General features: G+C 40.8%; 1 protein-coding gene across 2 annotated transcripts in view; it reads right to left on the bottom strand.

Moving 5' to 3' along the window:
- Positions 1-21,113, bottom strand: part of CFAP57 (cilia and flagella associated protein 57) — a 57,963-nt gene that overhangs the window by 17,315 nt on the left and 19,535 nt on the right. For both annotated transcript variants that reach the window (XM_056533018.1, XM_056533019.1), the window contains exons 13-21: positions 20,615-20,770; positions 20,432-20,525; positions 18,209-18,399; positions 15,834-16,007; positions 14,103-14,261; positions 13,767-13,910; positions 12,549-12,665; positions 11,822-11,956; positions 3,696-3,839 (exon numbers count right to left, since the gene is read on the bottom strand). In XM_056533018.1, coding sequence (XP_056388993.1) covers positions 3,696-3,839; positions 11,822-11,956; positions 12,549-12,665; positions 13,767-13,910; positions 14,103-14,261; positions 15,834-16,007; positions 18,209-18,399; positions 20,432-20,525; positions 20,615-20,770 — 1,314 coding nt within the window. The remainder of the gene's footprint in view (positions 1-3,695; positions 3,840-11,821; positions 11,957-12,548; positions 12,666-13,766; positions 13,911-14,102; positions 14,262-15,833; positions 16,008-18,208; positions 18,400-20,431; positions 20,526-20,614; positions 20,771-21,113) is intronic.

Here is a 21,113-nt window from a genome sequence, read left to right as displayed (position 1 = left end):
CTCCCTAATAATATCTACAGCCCCCTCCCTAATGATATCTACAGCCCCCTCCCTAATAATATGTGCAGCCCCTCCCTAATGATATCTACAGCCCCCTCCCTAATAATATCTACAGCCCCCTCCCTAATTATATCTACGGCTCCCGGATCATATCTACAGCCCCCTCCCTAATGATATCTACAGCCCCCTCCCTAATGATATCTACAGCCCCCTCCATAATAATATCTACAGCCCCCTCCCTAATAATATCTACAGCCCCCCCTCCCTAATGATATCTACAGCCCCCTCCCTAATAATATCTACAGCCCCCTCCCTAATAATATCTACAGCCCCCCCTCCCTAATGATATCTACAGCCCCCTCCCTAATAATATCTACAGCCCCTCCCTAATAATATCTACAGCCCCCCCTCCCTAATGATATCTACAGCCCCCTACATATCGAGCCATATCTGAGTCTGAGTGGAGGGAAAATAAACCTTACAACACTGTGACCAAAGCAACCAAAATAATAATGACACAGAAGCCCCCGAGTAATACTGAGAAATAATCATATATATAATATAATCAAATATATCTAATAGAGCTAAAATACTGTAAGAAATGTCCCACACAGACATGTGATGTATAATACACCTAATAGATAACACATGCGTATCCCAAAAAGGAGAAATGACTAAATCCTATCAGTAATTTGCAAATATAGAGATAAGGGTAGAAGATCCTACAAGTAATCGACAAATAGTGAACTCAATCCAAAAAGAGAGAGAGAAAAATATACAAGTAGTAAGGGGGGGGGGGGTGTAGGCACCGTGGGGGCAGTGTCACATGATCAAGCTGTCCTGAATTGCAGAAGTTGCGGGTTCACCGTCCCTACGGTATCTATATCCATCTATATATATATCTACTGTATATTATTGTTATTTGGCCATTGATATTTATTATTTCTCCGTATCTCTTGTGTTATTATTATTTTGTGCCTTTGGTTGTTATAGTCACTATTTGTCGATTACTTGTAGGATCTTTGACACTTATCGCTATATTTGCATATTACTGATAGGATTTAGTCATTTCTCCTTTTTGGGATACGCATGTGTTATCTATTAGGTGTATTATACATCACATGTCTGTGTGGGACATTTCTTACAGCATTTTAGCGCTTTATTAGATGTATTTATTCGTTTAGTTAATGGAAGAAAGGAAGGAGAAAACTCCAACCAGCTCACCCCACCCGGAACAGAAGGAGCACGGATCCCGGTGCTGGACAACACCTCACAATGGAGAAAACAGGGACGATAGGATCCAGCTCAAATGCTAATAAAATCCAATGTATTTAGGACACGAACAGGAACAAGACGGCAGTTATGCGTTTCAAGCGTCAAACGCTCTTAGTATGAAACGCATAACTGCCTTCTTGTTCCTGTTCGTGTCCTAAATAAATTGGATTTTATTTGCATTTGAGCTGGATCCTATAATCCTTGTTTTCTCTATTCGTTTAGTTAGTTCTGTATTTTTGTGCCATTGATATTGGTTATTTCTCTGTATTTTTTGGGGGGTTCCTGTGTCATTATTATTTTGGGTGGCCTGGTCACTGTAGGTGTTGTAGGGTTAGTTTTCCTCCACCCAGTGCTCTATCTTTTTTAATGTTTTTTTTATTAAAGTGTGTGGTCTATACATTCAATAAAGCTTATTTTTGCATTGTATAGATTTCGGGTGTGCATTGTTTCTATGTTTGCCAGATTTTTCTTTATATTAAAGGGGAACTCCTGTGCCCCAGTCTTCTAAACATCTGGTTCAGAAGGCTTAGAGCAGCGGTCATGACATCACGGCCCCTCATGACGTCATGCCACCCCCCCTCCCAAAGACATCAATGGGGGGGGGGTGGCATTACATCACGAGGGGGCATGGCCGTGACGTTGGGAAGGCTGCTCCAAGCCTTCTGAACCAGAAGACTTGGGAACGGGAGTTCCCCTTTAATATCATAGGACATCATGCTGGGACAGTGTGGAAACAAGGAGCATGAGGATTCTATAGGATTCTTATATTCTATATGATTCTTATATTCTATATGATTCTTCTATTATATAGGATTCTTATATTCTATAGGATTCTTATATTCTATAGGATTCTTATATTCTATAGGATTCTAATATTCTATAGGATTCTTATATTCTATAGGATTCTTATATTCTATAGGATTCTTCTATTCTATAGGATTCTAATATTCTATAGGATTCTAATATTCTATAGGATTCTTATATTCTATAGGATTCTTATATTCTATAGGATTATCATATTCTATAGGATTCTTATACTCTATAGGATTCTTCTATTCTATAGGATTCTTCTATACTGTAGGATGCTTATATTCTATAGGATTCTTATACTCTATAGGATTCTAACATTATATAGGATTCTTATATTCTATAGGATTCCTATATTCTATAGGATGCTTGTATTCTATAGGATTCTTATACTCTATAGCATTCTATTATTCTATAGGATTCTTATATTCTATAGGATTCTTATACTCTATAGGATTCTATTATTATATAGGATTCTTATATTCTATAGGATTCTTATTCTATAGGATTCTTATATTCTATAGGATGCTTATATTCTATAGGATTCTTATATTCTATAGGATGCTTATATTCTATAGGATTCTTATACTCTATAGGATTCTATTATTATATAGGATTCTTATATTCTATAGGATTCTTATACTCTATAGGATTCTATTATTATATAGGATTCTTATATTCTATAGGATGCTTATATTCTATAGGATGCTTATATTCTATAGGATTCTTATACTCTATAGGATTCTTATACTCTATAGGATTCTAATATTCTATAGGATTCTTATATTCTATAGGATTCTAATATTCTATAGGATTCTTATATTCTATAGGATTCTAATATTATATAGGATTCTTATATTCCATAGGATTCTTATATTCTATAGGTTTCTTATACTCTATAGGATTCTCATATTCTATAGGATTCTTATATTCTATAGGATTCTATTATTCTATATGATTCTTATATTCTATATGATTCTTATACTCTATAGGATTCTAATATTCTATATGATTCTTATATTCTATAGGATTCTTATATTCTATAGGATTCTAATATTATATAGGATTCTTATATTCTATAGGATTCTATTATTCTATAGGATGCTTCTATTCTATAGGATGCTTATATTCTGTAGGATTATTATATTCCATAGGATTCTATTATTCTATAGGATTCTTATATTCTATAGGTTTCTTATACTCTATAGGATTCTTATATTCGATAGGATTCTTATATTCTATAGGATGCTTCTATTCTATAGGATTCTTCTATTCTATAGGATTCTAATATTCTATAGGATTCTTATATTCTATAGGATTCTTATACTCTATAGGATTCTAATATTATATAGGATTCTCATATTCTATAGGATTCTAATATTATATAGGATGCTTATATTCTATAGGATTATTCTATACTATAGGATTCTTCTATTCTATAGGATTCTTCTATTCTATAGGATTCTTATATACTATAGGATTCTATTATTCTATAGGATGCTTATATTCTGTAGGATTCTTATTTTGAACAGAACCCAATAAGTGGCCTCTTTTATATAAATGTGCAGCCCTGTAGTGATGACCCAGATGTGCAGTGTTCATCCCCCATCTACCTGCATGACCCGGACGTTATCAGCGCGATGGATCTCCGTATCCTTCACCAGCTTCTTCTGTAAAGTGCTGAGGCTGCGCTCCAGGTGCTCCCGCTGTCGGGCGTACTCCCGCTGGATGTCCGCATCAATGCCGACAATCTCTGCCTAAAAAATAAAAAAATCGAAGTTTCTCTTAAAAGTTTATACTGACTGATAAACAAGAACAGATCCCAGGGATCACCGCTGCTGGGATCTACTGGAGTCTTTTATACATACTTTCTATAGGGGTAAATGCTGTTTCCTGACCAACAGGAGGCGCTGCTCCAGAGATATAGCAGCTAATATCTCAGTGGGTGTGATACCCAACCTGTATACAGGGGATTATATACAGAGCCCTATACAAGATTATATACAGAGCCCTATACAAGATTATATACAGAGCCCTATACAAGATTATATACAGAGCCCTATACAAGATTATATACAGAGCCCTATACAAGATTATATACAGAGCCCTATACAAGATTATATACAGAGCCCTATACAAGATTATATACAGAGCCCTATACAGGGGATTATATACAGAGCCCTATACAAGATTATATACAGAGCCCTATACAGGGGATTATATACAGAGCCCTATACAAGATTATATACAGAGCCCTATACAAGATTATATACAGAGACCTATACAGGGGATTATATACAGAGCCCTATACAGGGGATTATATACAGAGCCCTATACAAGATTATATACAGAGACCTATACAGGGGATTATATACAGAGCCCTATACAGGGGATTATATACAGAGCCCTATACAGGGGATTATATACAGAGCCCTATACAAGATTATATACAGAGCCCTATACAAGATTATATACAGAGCCCTATACAGGGGATTATATACAGAGCCCTATACAGGGGATTATATACAGAGCCCTATACAGGGGATTATATACAGAGCCCTATACAGGGGATTATATACAGAGCCCTATACAGGGGATTATATACAGAGCCCTATACAAGATTATATACAGAGCCCTATACAGGGGATTATATACAGAGCCCTATACAGGGGATTATATACAGAGCCCTATACAGGGGATTATATACAGAGCCCTATACAGGGGATTATATACAGAGCCCTATACAGGGGATTATATACAGAGCCCTATACAGGGGATTATATACAGAGCCCTATACAGGGGATTATATACAGAGCCCTATACAGGGGATTATATACAGAGCCCTATACAAGATTATATACAGAGCCCTATACAAGATTATATACAGAGCCCTATACAGGGGATTATATACAGAGCCCTATACAAGATTATATACAGAGCCCTATACAGGGGATTATATACAGAGCCCTATACAGGGGATTATATACAGAGCCCTATACAGGGGATTATATACAGAGCCCTATACAGGGGATTATATACAGAGCCCTATACAGGGGATTATATACAGAGCCCTATACAAGATTATATACAGAGCCCTATACAAGATTATATACAGAGCCCTATACAGGGGATTATATACAGAGCCCTATACAGGGGATTATATACAGAGCCCTATACAGGGGATTATATACAGAGCCCTATACAGGGGATTATATACAGAGCCCTATACAGGGGATTATATACAGAGCCCTATACAGGGGATTATATACAGAGCCCTATACAGGGGATTATATACAGAGCCCTATACAGGGGATTATATACAGAGCCCTATACAAGATTATATACAGAGCCCTATACAGGGGATTATATACAGAGCCCTATACACGATTATATACAGAGCCCTATACAGGGGATTATATACAGAGCCCTATACAGGGGATTATATACAGAGCCCTATACAGGGGATTATATACAGAGCCCTATACAGGGGATTATATACAGAGCCCTATACAGGGGATTATATACAGAGCCCTATACAAGATTATATACAGAGCCCTATACAGGGGATTATATACAGAGCCCTATACAGGGGATTATATACAGAGCCCTATACAAGATTATATACAGAGCCCTATACAGGGGATTATATACAGAGCCCTATACAGGGGATTATATACAGAGCCCTATACAGGGGATTATATACAGAGCCCTATACAAGATTATATACAGAGCCCTATACAGGGGATTATATACAGAGCCCTATACAGGTGATTATATACAGAGCCCTATACAGGGGATTATATACAGAGCCCTATACAGGGGATTATATACAGAGCCCTATACAGGGGAATATATACAGAGCCCTATACAGGGGATTATATACAGAGCCCTATACAGGGGATTATATACAGAGCCCTATACAAGATTATATACAGAGCCCTATACAAGATTATATACAGAGCCCTATACAAGATTATATACAGAGCCCTATACAAGATTATATACAGAGCCCTATACAAGATTATATACAGAGCCCTATACAGGGGAATATATACAGAGCCCTATACAGGGGATTATATACAGAGCCCTATACAAGATTATATACAGAGCCCTATACAGGGGATTATATACAGAGCCCTATACAGGGGATTATATACAGAGCCCTATACAGGGGATTATATACAGAGCCCTATACAGGGGATTATATACAGAGCCCTATACAAGATTATATACAGAGCCCTATACAGGGGATTATATACAGAGCCCTATACAGGGGATTATATACAGAGCCCTATACACGATTATATACAGAGCCCTATACAGGGGATTATATACAGAGCCCTATACAAGATTATATACAGAGCCCTATACAGGGGATTATATACAGAGCCCTATACAGGGGATTATATACAGAGCCCTATACAAGATTATATACAGAGCCCTATACAGGGGATTATATACAGAGCCCTATACACGATTATATACAGAGCCCTATACAGGGGATTATATACAGAGCCCTATACAGGGGATTATATACAGAGCCCTATACAGGGGATTATATACAGAGCCCTATACAGGGGATTATATACAGAGCCCTATACAGGGGATTATATACAGAGCCCTATACAGGGGATTATATACAGAGCCCTATACAAGATTATATACAGAGCCCTATACAGGGGATTATATACAGAGCCCTATACAGGGGATTATATACAGAGCCCTATACAAGATTATATACAGAGCCCTATACAGGGGATTATATACAGAGCCCTATACAGGGGATTATATACAGAGCCCTATACAGGGGATTATATACAGAGCCCTATACAAGATTATATACAGAGCCCTATACAGGGGATTATATACAGAGCCCTATACAGGTGATTATATACAGAGCCCTATACAGGGGATTATATACAGAGCCCTATACAGGGGATTATATACAGAGCCCTATACAGGGGAATATATACAGAGCCCTATACAGGGGATTATATACAGAGCCCTATACAGGGGATTATATACAGAGCCCTATACAAGATTATATACAGAGCCCTATACAAGATTATATACAGAGCCCTATACAAGATTATATACAGAGCCCTATACAGGGGATTATATACAGAGCCCTATACAAGATTATATACAGAGCCCTATACAGGGGATTATATACAGAGCCCTATACAGGGGATTATATACAGAGCCCTATACAGGGGATTATATACAGAGCCCTATACAGGGGATTATATACAGAGCCCTATACAAGATTATATACAGAGCCCTATACAGGGGATTATATACAGAGCCCTATACAGGGGATTATATACAGAGCCCTATACAGGGGATTATATACAGAGCCCTATACAGGGGATTATATACAGAGCCCTATACAGGGGATTATATACAGAGCCCTATACAAGATTATATACAGAGCCCTATACAGGGGATTATATACAGAGCCCTATACACGATTATATACAGAGCCCTATACAGGGGATTATATACAGAGCCCTATACAAGATTATATACAGAGCCCTATACAGGGGATTATATACAGAGCCCTATACAAGATAATATACAGAGCCCTATACAGGGGATTATATACAGAGCCCTATACAGGGGATTATATACAGAGCCCTATACAGGGGAATATATACAGAGCCCTATACAGGGGATTATATACAGAGCCCTATACAGGGGATTATATACAGAGCCCTATACAAGATTATATACAGAGCCCTATACAGGGGATTATATACAGAGCCCTATATAAGATTATATACAGAGCCCTATACAGGGGATTATATACAGAGCCCTATACAGGGGATTATATACAGAGCCCTATACAGGGTATTATATACAGAGCCCTATACACGGGATTATATACAGAGCCCTATACACGATTATATACAGAGCCCTATACAAGATTATATACAGAGCCCTATACAAGATTATATACAGAGCCCTATACAGGGGATTATATACAGAGTCCTATACAGGGGATTATATACAGAGCCCTATACAGGTGATTATATACAGAGCCCTATACAGGGGATTATATACAGAGCCCTATACAGGGGATTATATACAGAGCCCTATACAGGGGATTATATACAGAGCCCTATACAGGGGATTATATACAGAGCCCTATACAGGGGATTATATACAGAGCCCTATACAGGGGATTATATACAGAGCCCTATACAGGGGATTATATACAGAGCCCTATACAGGGGATTATATACAGAGCCCTATACAGGGGATTATATACAGAGCCCTATACAGGGGATTATATACAGAGCCCTATACAGGGGATTATATACAGAGCCCTATACAGGGGATTATATACAGAGCCCTATACAAGATTATATACAGAGCCCTATACAAGATTATATACAGAGCCCTATACAGGGGATTATATACAGAGCCCTATACAAGATTATATACAGAGCCCTATACAGGGGATTATATACAGAGCCCTATACAGGGGATTATATACAGAGCCCTATACAGGGGATTATATACAGAGCCCTATACAGGGGATTATATACAGAGTCCTATACAGGGGATTATATACAGAGCCCTATACAGGTGATTATATACAGAGCCCTATACAGGGGATTATATACAGAGCCCTATACAGGGGATTATATACAGAGCCCTATACAGGGGATTATATACAGAGCCCTATACAGGGGATTATATACAGAGCCCTATACAGGGGATTATATACAGAGCCCTATACAGGGGATTATATACAGAGCCCTATACAGGGGATTATATACAGAGCCCTATACAGGGGATTATATACAGAGCCCTATACAGGGGGTTATATACAGAGCCCTATACAGGGGATTATATACAGAGCCCTATACAGGTGATTATATACAGAGCCCTATACAAGATTATATACAGAGCCCTATACAAGATTATATACAGAGCCCTATACAAGATTATATACAGAGCCCTATACAGGGGATTATATACAGAGCCCTATACAGGGGAATATATACAGAGCCCTATACAGGGGATTATATACAGAGCCCTATACAGGTGATTATATACAGAGTCCTATACAAGATTATATACAGAGCCCTATACAGGGGATTATATACAGAGCCCTATACAGGGGATTATATACAGAGCCCTATACAGGGGATTATATACAGAGCCCTATACAGGGGATTATATACAGAGCCCTATACAGGGGATTATATACAGAGCCCTATACAGGGGATTATATACAGAGCCCTATACAGGGGATTATATACAGAGCCCTATACAGGGGATTATATACAGAGCCCTATACAGGGGATTATATACAGAGCCCTATACAGGGGATTATATACAGAGCCCTATATAAGATTATATACAGAGCCCTATACAGGGGATTATATACAGAGCCCTATACAGGGGATTATATACAGAGCCCTATACAGGGGATTATATACAGAGCCCTATACAGGGGATTATATACAGAGCCCTATACAAGATTATATACAGAGCCCTATACAGGGGATTATATACAGAGCCCTATACAGGGGATTATATACAGAGCCCTATACAGGGGACTATATACAGAGCCCTATACAGGGGATTATATACAGAGCCCTATACAGGGGATTATATACAGAGCCCTATACAGGGGATTATATACAGAGCCCTATACAGGGGATTATATACAGAGCCCTATACAGGGGATTATATACAGAGCCCTATACAGGGGATTATATACAGAGCCCTATACAGGGGATTATATACAGAGCCCTATACAGGGGATTATATACAGAGCCCTATACAGGGGATTATATACAGAGCCCTATACAGGGGATTATATACAGAGCCCTATACAGGGGATTATATACAGAGCCCTATACAGGGGATTATATACAGAGCCCTATACAGGGGATTATATACAGAGCCCTATACAGGTGATTATATACAGAGCCCTATACAGGGGATTATATACAGAGCCCTATACAAGATAATATACAGAGCCCTATACAGGGGATTATATACAGAGCCCTATACAGGGGATTATATACAGAGCCCTATACAGGGGATTATATACAGAGCCCTATACAGGGGATTATATACAGAGCCCTATACAAGATAATATACAGAGCCCTATACAGGGGATTATATACAGAGCCCTATACAGGGGATTATATACAGAGCCCTATACAGGGGATTATATACAGAGCCCTATACAGGGGATTATATACAGAGCCCTATATAAGAATGACAGCCTGATCCTTTATATAGCGAAAAAGACGATTCGCCATTAAATGCTTCACTAGTTACCTATACATAAGATATATACAAATCTCTAGACACGATATTATATACTAATCTCTACACATGAGATATATACAGATCTCTATACATGAGATATACAGATCAAACATATGAGATATATACAGATCTCTATACATGAGATATACAGATCAAACATATGAGATATATACAGATCTCTATACATGAGATATACAGATCAAACATATGAGATATATACAGATCTCTATACATGAGATATACAGATCAAACATATGAGATATACAAATCTCTAGACACGATAATATATACTAATCTCTACACATGAGATATATACAGATCTCTATACATGAGATATATACAGATCTCTATACATGAGATATACAGATCCATACATATGAGATATATACCGATCTCTATACATGAGATATATACAGATCTCTATATATGAGATATACAGATCAAACATATGAGATATATACAGATCTCTACACATGAGATATACAGATCTCTATACATGAGATATATACAGATCCATACATATGAGATATATACAGATCTCTATACAGGATCATATATACAGATCTCTATACATGAGATATATACAGATCTCTATACATGAGATATATATACAGATTCATACATATGAGATATATACAGATCTCTATACATGAGATATATACAGATTCATACATATGAGATATATACAGATCTCTATACATGAGATATACAGATCCATACATATGAGATATATACCGATCTCTATACAGGATCATATATACAGATCTCTATACATGAGATATATACAGATCTCTATACATGAGATTTATACATATCTCTATACAGGATCATATATACAGATCCTTACATATGAGATATATACAGATCTCTATACATGAGATATATACAGATCTCTATACATGAGATATATACAGATCTCTATACATGAGATATATACAGATCTCTATACAGGATCATATATACAGATCTCTATACATGAGATATATACAGATCTCTATACATGAGATATATACAGATCTCTATACATGAGATATATACAGATCTATACATATGAGATATATACAGATCTCTATACAGGATCATATATACAGATCTCTATACATGAGATATATACAGATCTCTATACATGAGATATATACAGATCTCTATACAGGATCATATATACAGATCTCTATACATGAGATATATACAGATCTCTATACATGAGATATATACAGATCTCTATACATGAGATATATACAGATCTCTATACATGAGATATATACAGATCCATGCATATGAGATATATACAGATCTCTATACAGGATCATATATACAGATCTCTATACATGAGATATATATACAGATTCATACATATGAGATATATACAGATCCCTATACATGAGATATATATAGATCTCTATACAGTCCTCTATATTACTGACACATTAATGTGTGGCCTCACCGTGTCGCTCTCTTGCACGTATTTCGAGTACAGCTCTCGGATACTGTCCTTCAGCTTCTTAGGCTCCTGGATGAATCCGGCGCAGTTGTGCAGATCCGTCTTAAAACGTTTAACCACGGCTTCCACATCACGGACCTGCGGACAGGACGGAACCCACATCACATGACAGTAAGACATCCACACGTTAATAGCGGAAAACGATTCTCTATTAAACACATCACTAGTTACCTATGTATGTGTGCGGCTCCAGGGGGGTCATCGCTTATGTAAGAAAATTATCAGCAGATTTCATTGGTAATAGGGGAGAGGGATTTGTGGGTCTTAGTTTGTATATTGTTAAAATTCAATAACAACCATCTGAAAGAAAAATTCTGCTTGTTGCCATTGGAAACGGACAGTGGTTTATTATGCATTTAGGAAGACCACCTACATGGCCTATGGCTATCCAGGCATGCTGGGAGTTGTAGTTTAGCAACAGCTGGAGGCACCCTGGTTGGGAAACAATGGCCTTTGGCTGTCCAGGCATGCTGGGAGTTGTAGTTTAGCAACAGCTGGAGGCACCCTGGTTGGGAAACAATGGCCTTTGGTTGTCCAGGCATGCTGGGAGTTGTAGTTTAGCAACAGCTGGAGGCACCCTGGTAACACTGCTGTAGAATGAGGTACAGAGGAAGCCCTTTACTACAGACGCCTCCTCTCCCCTGGCTCTGTGTGGCTCTCGTGGACTCACCCTCTGTCTTTCCTTCTGCATCTCTCGCTCGGTGGCTTTCAGCTTCTGTTTCAGTTCGGCGATGTTCAGATCCAGCTGTGTGTTCTGCTTATGGAAACGTTCCAGTTCGGCCTCCATCTGTGATATAGAAACACTGGGGATTATTACAGCTGAGACCAGAAATCTGTGACCTCAACAACATCAAATAAAAAAAAACACCTATAATTATAAAACACTATTTTTGCCACAAAAACTGCATTGTATAGGAGAACAATGGCCAAAAAAAACCCCCATCAAACTAAAGTTGTGTCTGTTTGCAGCCTAATAAAGGAAGAAGGGTCCTCACCTATTAGTCAGTGTGGAGGCTGCATACAGAGAGCACCTTTTAAACTCCGTTGTGTAACCAAACCTTTCTGTGGAAGACCCAACATGGAGGGACCACTGATTTCAATATGAATTGTGTAATGCATGCTCCCCTGACCTGTGGCTCTACAGCTATTGAAAAACTACAACTCTCATCATGCCTTTACAGCTGAAAGACAGACATTAGGGCAGTGTTTTCCATACAGTGTGTCTCCAGCTGTTGCAAAACTATAACTCCCAGCATGCCCGGACAGCCAAAGGCTGTCCGGGCATGCTGGGAGTTATAGTTTTGCAACAGTTGGAGACACACTGTTTGGAAAACTCTTTATTAGTGACAGGATTTCCAGTTTTGCAAGAGCTGGGGAGCCACTCTTGCCCCAGCGGTCGGTCCCCCCGCAATCTGAAACTTATCTCCTATTCTTAGGATAGGGGATAAGTTCTTCACCACTGGACTACCCCTTTAAGAGTGTATTCACACGTACAGTTTAAAGGGGTACTCCGGTGGAAAACGTTTTTTTTTTTTTTAAATCAACTGGTGCCAGAAAGTTAAAACAGATTTGTAAATTACTTCTATAAAAAAAAATCTTAATTCTTCCAGTACTTATTAGCTGCTGAATTGTTTTCTTTTTGGAACAGAGCTCTCTGCTGCTGACATCATGAGCACAGTGCTCTCTGCTGACACCTCTGTCCATTTTATGAACTGTCCAGAGCAGCATTTGTTTGCTATGATGACTTTCTCCTACTCTGGACAGTTCTCAAAATGGACAGAGATGTCAACAGAGAGCACTGTGCTCGTGATGTCAGAAGAGAGCTCTGTGTTCCAAAAAGAAAAGCTCTGTGTTCTAGTAAAAAAAACATTCTGATCAGCGGCGTCACCTCCTGGATCTGTTCCTTCATCTCCTTGATCTCGTTCTCTCGCGGTTCGATCTGCTTCTTCAGTTCCTTGATTTTATAATCCAGAACAAACTTGAATTTCTCCAGTTCTTGGTTCTTTTTCTTCAGGTCGTAGATTCTCTTTTCCTGGATGACAAAATAACATCAGGATGTCGGGTTAGTTCAGATGTAAGAAAATGTTCCTAACACTTTTATAGAGAACTGTTCTTTGGTACGGTATTCCATTCACTGACAGTGCGCAGAGATCTTGATTCTATGAAAGTCTAGTGAATGCAGTGGTCTGTGCACAATGGTGGGAGGACGAATCTTCTCTCTCACCTTGTCCTGTATGGTCTCGTCCCTCTCCTGGATCTCTCTCTTCAGCCCCTGAATGTCCTTATCCAGAGACTTGATGACACCCTGCAGCTTCTGCTCCTCCATCTTCATCCTCTCAATGTCCGCCGTCCGTTCTTCAATGTCTTTCTGCAGACTGCTGAACTACATGTGGAAAAAGTCACAAAGATCTAAAACGTGAGATCATTGGTCTAATACAGTGTTTAATATACTGGTCCCAACCAGTAGCTGCTGCAAAACTACAACTCTAAGTATACTGGGAGTTGTAGTTTGGCATAAGCTTGAGGCACACTGGTTGCAAAACGCTGGTCTAAGGCTGTTGGGGGAATGCTGGGAGTTGTAGTTTGGCATAAGCTGGAGGCACACTAGTTGAAAAACACTGGTATGTCTTTTGGGGAATGCTGGGAGCTGAAGTTTTGCATCAGCTGGAGGCACAATGGTTGGGAAACACTGGCCTAAGGCTGTTGGGCAATGCTAGGAGTTGTAGTTTTGCAACAGCTGGATGCAAACTGGTTGGGAAACACAGGCCAAAGGCTGTGCGCACATGCTGGGAGTGTACTTTTCTGCGCCGTAATTTTGGAGCAATTTGGCGCATATTAAAGGAGTATTCCAAGCAAAAACTTTTTTTTATATATATCAACTGGCTCCGGAAAGTTAAACAGATTTGTAAATTACTTCTATTAAAAATCTTAATCCTTCCAATAGTTATTAGCTTCTGAAGTTTTCTGTCTAACTGCTCAATGATGATGTCACGTCCCGGGAGCTGTGCATGATGGGAAAATATCCCCATAGGAGCTGGACAGCTCCCGGGACGTGAGTCATCAGAGAGCAGTTAGACAGAAAACAGCAACTCAACTTAAGCTAATAACTATTGCAAGGATTAAGATTTTTTAATAGAAGTAATTTACAAATCTGTTTAACTTTCCGGAGCCAGTTGATATATAAAAAAAAGTTTTTGCCTGGAATACCCCTTTAAGCTATGACTTTCTTGGAGGTCATTTCCCCTTATTAATAAACCACAACCCATTTTACAGGAGTTGTGTAGTTAAACATAATTAGGATAGGCGATAAGTTATAGATCGCCGAGGGTCTGACCGCTGGGACCCCCCCGGCAGTCTGCTGGAAAGGGGCATGCCCACCCCCGCAGGGAGCGGCGGCCGACACTCCCCCTTCATGTATTCTATAGAGATACATAGAGGGGGTGTGTCAACCGTGGCTTCCTGCGGGGGTCAGAACGTCCGCGACTGCTGGGGCCCCGTTCAGGAGATTGCGGGGGGTCCCAGCGATCGGACCCCCCGTGATCTATAACTTATCCCCTATCCTTATATGTTTCACCGCACTATTCCTTTGAATGCTCTCTAAAACTGTTAAGTGAGGCGCAAAAATTGGGAGAAATCTGGTGCAAAGCATGTAAGTCAGTTATTTTTGAGTCACACCGAGTAAGAATTCTGCAGCATTAGCTTAATAAGGATTAGTTCACACTAGAGAATTTAAGTGGGATTCTGCTGCACTGTTCACACTGCGGAAATTCTGGACCCGCTAAAAGAATGAATGTTTATTTTTTCGTCGGAAAGCTGTGTTGACTGCATTGCCGTCAATGGTGACTGTGCATGTCCGTGCGGTCCTAGTGCCATCGGATTTCAGTGACACCGCAGGAGATAGAGTTTCTGTAGTGTGAACAAAGCCAAAATCTCCCCAATATATAAATGTTCGCACCTTTTTCCTCATGATTCCGCTCTCCCCCTTTAGCCGCAGGGAAATCTCTCGCTCCTCCCGCAGGCGCCGCTCGTATTTTATCTTGATGTCCTGGATCTCTCTGTCTCCATCCTCTTCTATTTGCTTCTTTGTTTCTTCGAATTCTCGCAGCTGCTGACGGGCTTCATCCTGAGTCTGGGAAGAAAAGGCGACACATAAAAGCATTTTATCCGGTGGGGGCAGAGATGGCAGACGCTGGGGGCGGGCAGAAGCACTGTAGTCAACCAAACACATCAGTAAAACCCAAAAAGTTACGCTTAGTCTGCAAAAGTTTAAAAATATTAGACAGCTGACTGCTGGGACTTGTCCTTCCTTATCATATACGGATCAGAGCAATATGACAACTCTGGCCGCGGCGCATGTCTTGCAGCCAATGATCCCTGTGTTGCGCTGCCGCAGTGAATGTGAATGCGGTAAGTGTGAGCTGTGGCAGTAACTAGAAGTCCTTTCTAGATTTCTGTAGGACCGCATTAACTTGGAGGTCCCCATGTGACCCCGTTCATTTTCATTAGCTGTGATGCAGCACAATTAAAGGGATACTCCGCTGCACACATCTTATCCCCTATCCAAAGGATAGGGGATAAGATGTTAGAGTGCAGGGGTCCCACTGCTGGGGACCTCCGTGATCTCCGGGCCGGCAGCTGCGGCGTCCGGAACAAGGGAGCTTGCAGCTTCCGTGTTTGTGACATCATGCCACGCCCCCTTCATTGATGTCTATGGGAGGGGGCGTGACGGCTGCATCGCCAGTCATCGGGCACGGTGTGGAGTTCGCTCTGTGCCAAGAATGACAGCGTTGCTGGCCGGAGATCCCAGGGTCCCCAACGGCGGGACCCTCGCGATCTAACATCTTAAAATGTGTGCAGCGGAGTACCCCTTTAAGGCAGCACAACCTGGCACTCTCTGGCCATGTGACAACTGAAGCTGCCATGTAGCCCTAGCCTAAAGCCTAAAACATACCGGTCAATAAAATTAAATTTTGACATGTCCTAGGGCAGTGTTTCCAAACTGAAGTGCCTCCATCTGTTGCAAAACAACAACTCCCAGCATGCCCGGACAGCCTTTGGCTGTCCGGGCATGCTGGGGGATGTCGTTTTGCAACAGCTGGAGGCACCCTGGTTGGAAAAAACTGTACTAGGGATATGTCAAAAGTTTGTAAGCGGTCGGGGTCTGAGTGTTCATAACCTGACCATGGATGAGAATGAGCAGGAAGAGAAGTGCCATAGACTTACATTATGAGCACGTGACACAGAGGTGGCAGAAAATGTGCTAAGCGCACACTTCTCCCGCCTCGTGACCTGTTATGGTCTGAACACTTAGATCCCGACAGATATGTCTCTATGACGTATCAAAGGTTTTTCTATCAGTTGGGGGTCTGATTGTTTAGTACTCATTGGGTCAAGAGAACGAGCTCTGTGTCTATGAGACCAAGATGACCCCATAGCCTTGCGTTGTGAATCCATCCTCGTCATGTGACACAGAGATGGGAAAAAAACGGTCTAAGTGTGCACTTCTCCCGCATTATTCTTGTGATCCGAGTGTTCAGACCCCGACCAATCAAAACTTTTAGGCATCATCTGACTTGTTGCTTTGGGTAACGTCTTCCCCATTTTTTTTTTTATATAAAATTGGGCTAATACCAAATGAGGGGCCCCTTTCTTGCGAATAGTGGTCCCAATCGGACCCCACTGATCTGATATTGTTCTCAGGTCTGGTGCAACCCTAGGCAAAAGCTAATTTTGCTGCTCCCTTGACTCCGCCTATTGGCCCGCCCTTTGACACGCCCTACCTTACTACTGGGGTGACACACTGTAACAAACCTCCTCCTTGTGCTGTTGACTGAGCGAGTGGTTCGGATGCTGGCTGTCTAACTTTCTTGTGGCAGGCAGGGCGGTGCCCTCCTTTAAGAGGGCGCTCTAGGCGGCTGCCTATTTTACCTATAGGCAGAGCCGGCCCTGATTGTTCTTGTATCTCAGCCATGTGGCATGAGTGGTTATTGTAGGAAGCCCCCTTTAGGACATGTTCACATGGCAGAATTTCCTGCCCATAGACTTTGATGGGATTCCGCTGTCTCATTCACACAGCGGAATTTCCGTTGCTGACATTCCGCCATAGAAATTCCGCTTTCCACAAAATTTTAAGACCTGTCGTGAAATTTTGCAGAGTGGCGGGCTGAATCCCATTGAACTCAATTGGGGTTGAATTTCAGCAGAATTCTGTGTTCAGAGAACACAGAAATTCAGCCAAAATTCAGCCGAAATTGCGCGGCAAGCCTTGCTGAACGGAATTTGTACAGAACTGTGGAAATTCCGTCTAGGAGATCTATGCAGAAGCCTGACCTGCTGCAGCTGAGCGGCCTTTTCGTGTAGCTTGGCCTCGTAGTGTTCGGTCAGCTCCTCCAGGGCCTGGCTCTTGCTCTCCTCCAGCTCATGTAGCTGCCGCTCGTCGTCCTCCTGCATCCGCTGGGACTTCACCTGAAGCTCCTGGTACTTCTCATACTCCAGCAGCAGCTTCTGGTTATTTGCCGTCTCTGAAGCGGAAAAGCAAGAATGGGATCATTGAGCCAAATCATTAAATGGGCACTCTCATAAAAACTATTTTTTGCTCTTGCACTCCTTACGGTAAATAAAAAAAATCTTTCCAATGTACTTTGTTTAAAAAACATGAAGTTTTGTGTTTAAAAAAGCTGCCACTAGTTGTCTCCCATCTTGTCCAGAGCACATACTGCACAGACTTTGGACTCCTGCTGACCTGGCAGAAGTCCAAAATCAGGAAATGCAGTCTGGAGTGCTGAGGGGTGGTTGTGCAGCCTTAACCAATCATAGCTCATCTCACACTGAACTGCTCTGGGCTGTGTGTAGCAGAATGAGGGAGGAAGTTCTCCCCTGTATGGCTTCAGATGATGTCACGCCTGCTGGGGAACGCCCCTTCCCAGTCTGTGAATCTGACTGAGACTGAGCAGAAAATACAGAGCGATATCAAGGTAGAAAACTAAAAAATAATAAAAATAAAGGCTGGGGGCGGTTTATCATGATGGGGGCAGTGATCTGGGAGGATAATAACATTTAACAAGATCACGAGAGGTACTATTTAAGATCACAGACCGAATGACTGACAACTATCACCCCCATCCTCCGATTAGCATCAAAGCACAAAATATAAGGGGGAAAGAAGGAATCGGACAGGTAAAAGTCCGACCTAAACGATTCCTGGTCAAAATGTATCTCCTCAGACCCATGTGACCTCTCCTGTACGATGGATTTAGAATTTGTATTTCAGTTTCTCAGCAGTTTCAGGATATCTGCTTGCTTTCAGTGAATAGTACCATTCTTTTTTTCTGTTCAGATAATAAATATCTGTATAGACCTAATCCTTCTCATATCTGAGTGTTTGTTACAATTGAATCCAGTCTCTGTGAGATAAATGGCCTCAGCTCCAGGATGATACATTGAACTGTACATCTAGGATGGTTTCTTATGCCGGCTATAATGGCAGCGTATGGCTCTCCCCCAGCATTCTCAGTACAAGATATAAGATATAGGGTTTCGTACGCACCTCAATGTGTCTCTGTATCAGTTTGGGAAAGCTCCTAATATAAAGGTCTTTTACATGGGACGATTATTGCCTGAATGAGCGTTACACCCCGCTTATATTTATAGATGATGCTTTAAAGGGGTACTCCCGTGGAAACCTTTTTTTTTTTTTTTTAAATCAACTGGTGCCAGAAAGTTAAACAGATTTTTAAAACACTTCTATTAAAAAATCTTAATCCTTCCAGTACTTTTTAGGGGCTGTATACTACAGAGGAAATGCTTTCATTTTTGGATTTCTCTTCTGTCACCACCACAGTGCTCTTTGCTGAACTCTGCTGTCCATTTTAGGAACTGTCCCGAGCAGCATATATTTGCTATGAGGATTTTCTCCTGATCTGCACAGTTCCTAAAATGGACAGCAGATATCAGCAGAGAGCACTGTGCTTGTGATAGAAGAGAAATCCAAAAATTTAAAGCATTTCCTCTGTAGTATACAGCCCCTAAAAAGTACTAGAAGGATTAAGATTTTTTAATAGAAGTCATTTAAAAATCTGTTTATCTTTCTGGCACCAGTTGATAAAGAAAAAAAAGTTTTCCACGGGAGTAACCCTTTAAACGTGTACTCCGGCAAAAACATCTTATCCCCTATCCAAAGGACGGGGGATAAGATGTCTGATCGCGGGGGTCCCACCCCTCCACGTCACGCTATGCCCCCTCCATTCATGTCTATGGGAGGAGGCATGACGGCTACTACGTAGCCGTCACGCCTCCTCCCATAGACATGAATGGAAGGGAGCGTGGTGGCTGTAATCACCAGTCATGTGGCACGGAGCAGAGTTCGCTCCGTTCATGGATGACCAGGGTGCCGCGCCAGAGATCTCGGGGGTTCCCAGCAGCAGGACCCCTCCGATCAGACATCTTATCCCTTATCCTTCAGATATTGGATAAGATGTTTTTTGCCGGAGTACTCCTTTAATTTTAAAGGAATAAAAAAAATAATAATAATAATACAAATATACAAATATGTACCCAAATCCTGCAGCTCCCGGGAATGTTTCTCTATCACTTCGGCTAAGTCCTCCTGATGCTTCAGTTCTTGTTTTTCGGCTTCAGCTTTCAGTACCTGGATGAATGGGGGAGTAGTGATACTTCAGTCTACCAGTAGATGGCACCGGGTGAGGATTACGGGATGTGGGTCATTGTATGTGGTACCTGGTTTGTCGTCTTCAGAACCTCCATTTCCTGGATGAATTTCTCGGTCAGCTCCTTGAGTTTCTCGTTGTAGTTCATGTCCTTTAGTCGCAGCTGATACTCGCTCTCCATCTTCAGCTCCTCCACACGAGTCTTCAGTTCCAGCATCACCTGGTTCTATTATCGACAACGATAAAAAGAAAAGTATTTGCTCAGTGATATCTTCTCCTTATCTGAGAACACCGAGCATTATAGGAGATGGAAGCTTCTGGGCACACTGGGGCACATACATGTGACATGGGCAGAACGCTCTAGTCATATTCTATACATAGACTTCTAACATATATCTTAAAGGGGTATTCCTTTATCATGAAATTGTATTTAAAAAAGATATATAACTTACAAATATATTGTTATCACACATTATCCTGGCTTCAGCATTTTTTTTTGCTTGAAATCCCTAGACGGGAAGTTATGTAGTCCTCTCAATGTAACTGTGGTGTTGTCTCTAGTTCCCTGA

The sequence above is a fragment of the Hyla sarda genome, chromosome 7, assembly GCF_029499605.1.
Source record: "Hyla sarda isolate aHylSar1 chromosome 7, aHylSar1.hap1, whole genome shotgun sequence".
Lineage (NCBI taxonomy): Eukaryota > Metazoa > Chordata > Amphibia > Anura > Hylidae > Hyla > Hyla sarda.
Note: the sequence above shows the minus strand (reverse complement) of the source record. Positions and strands in the feature narration are given on the sequence as shown.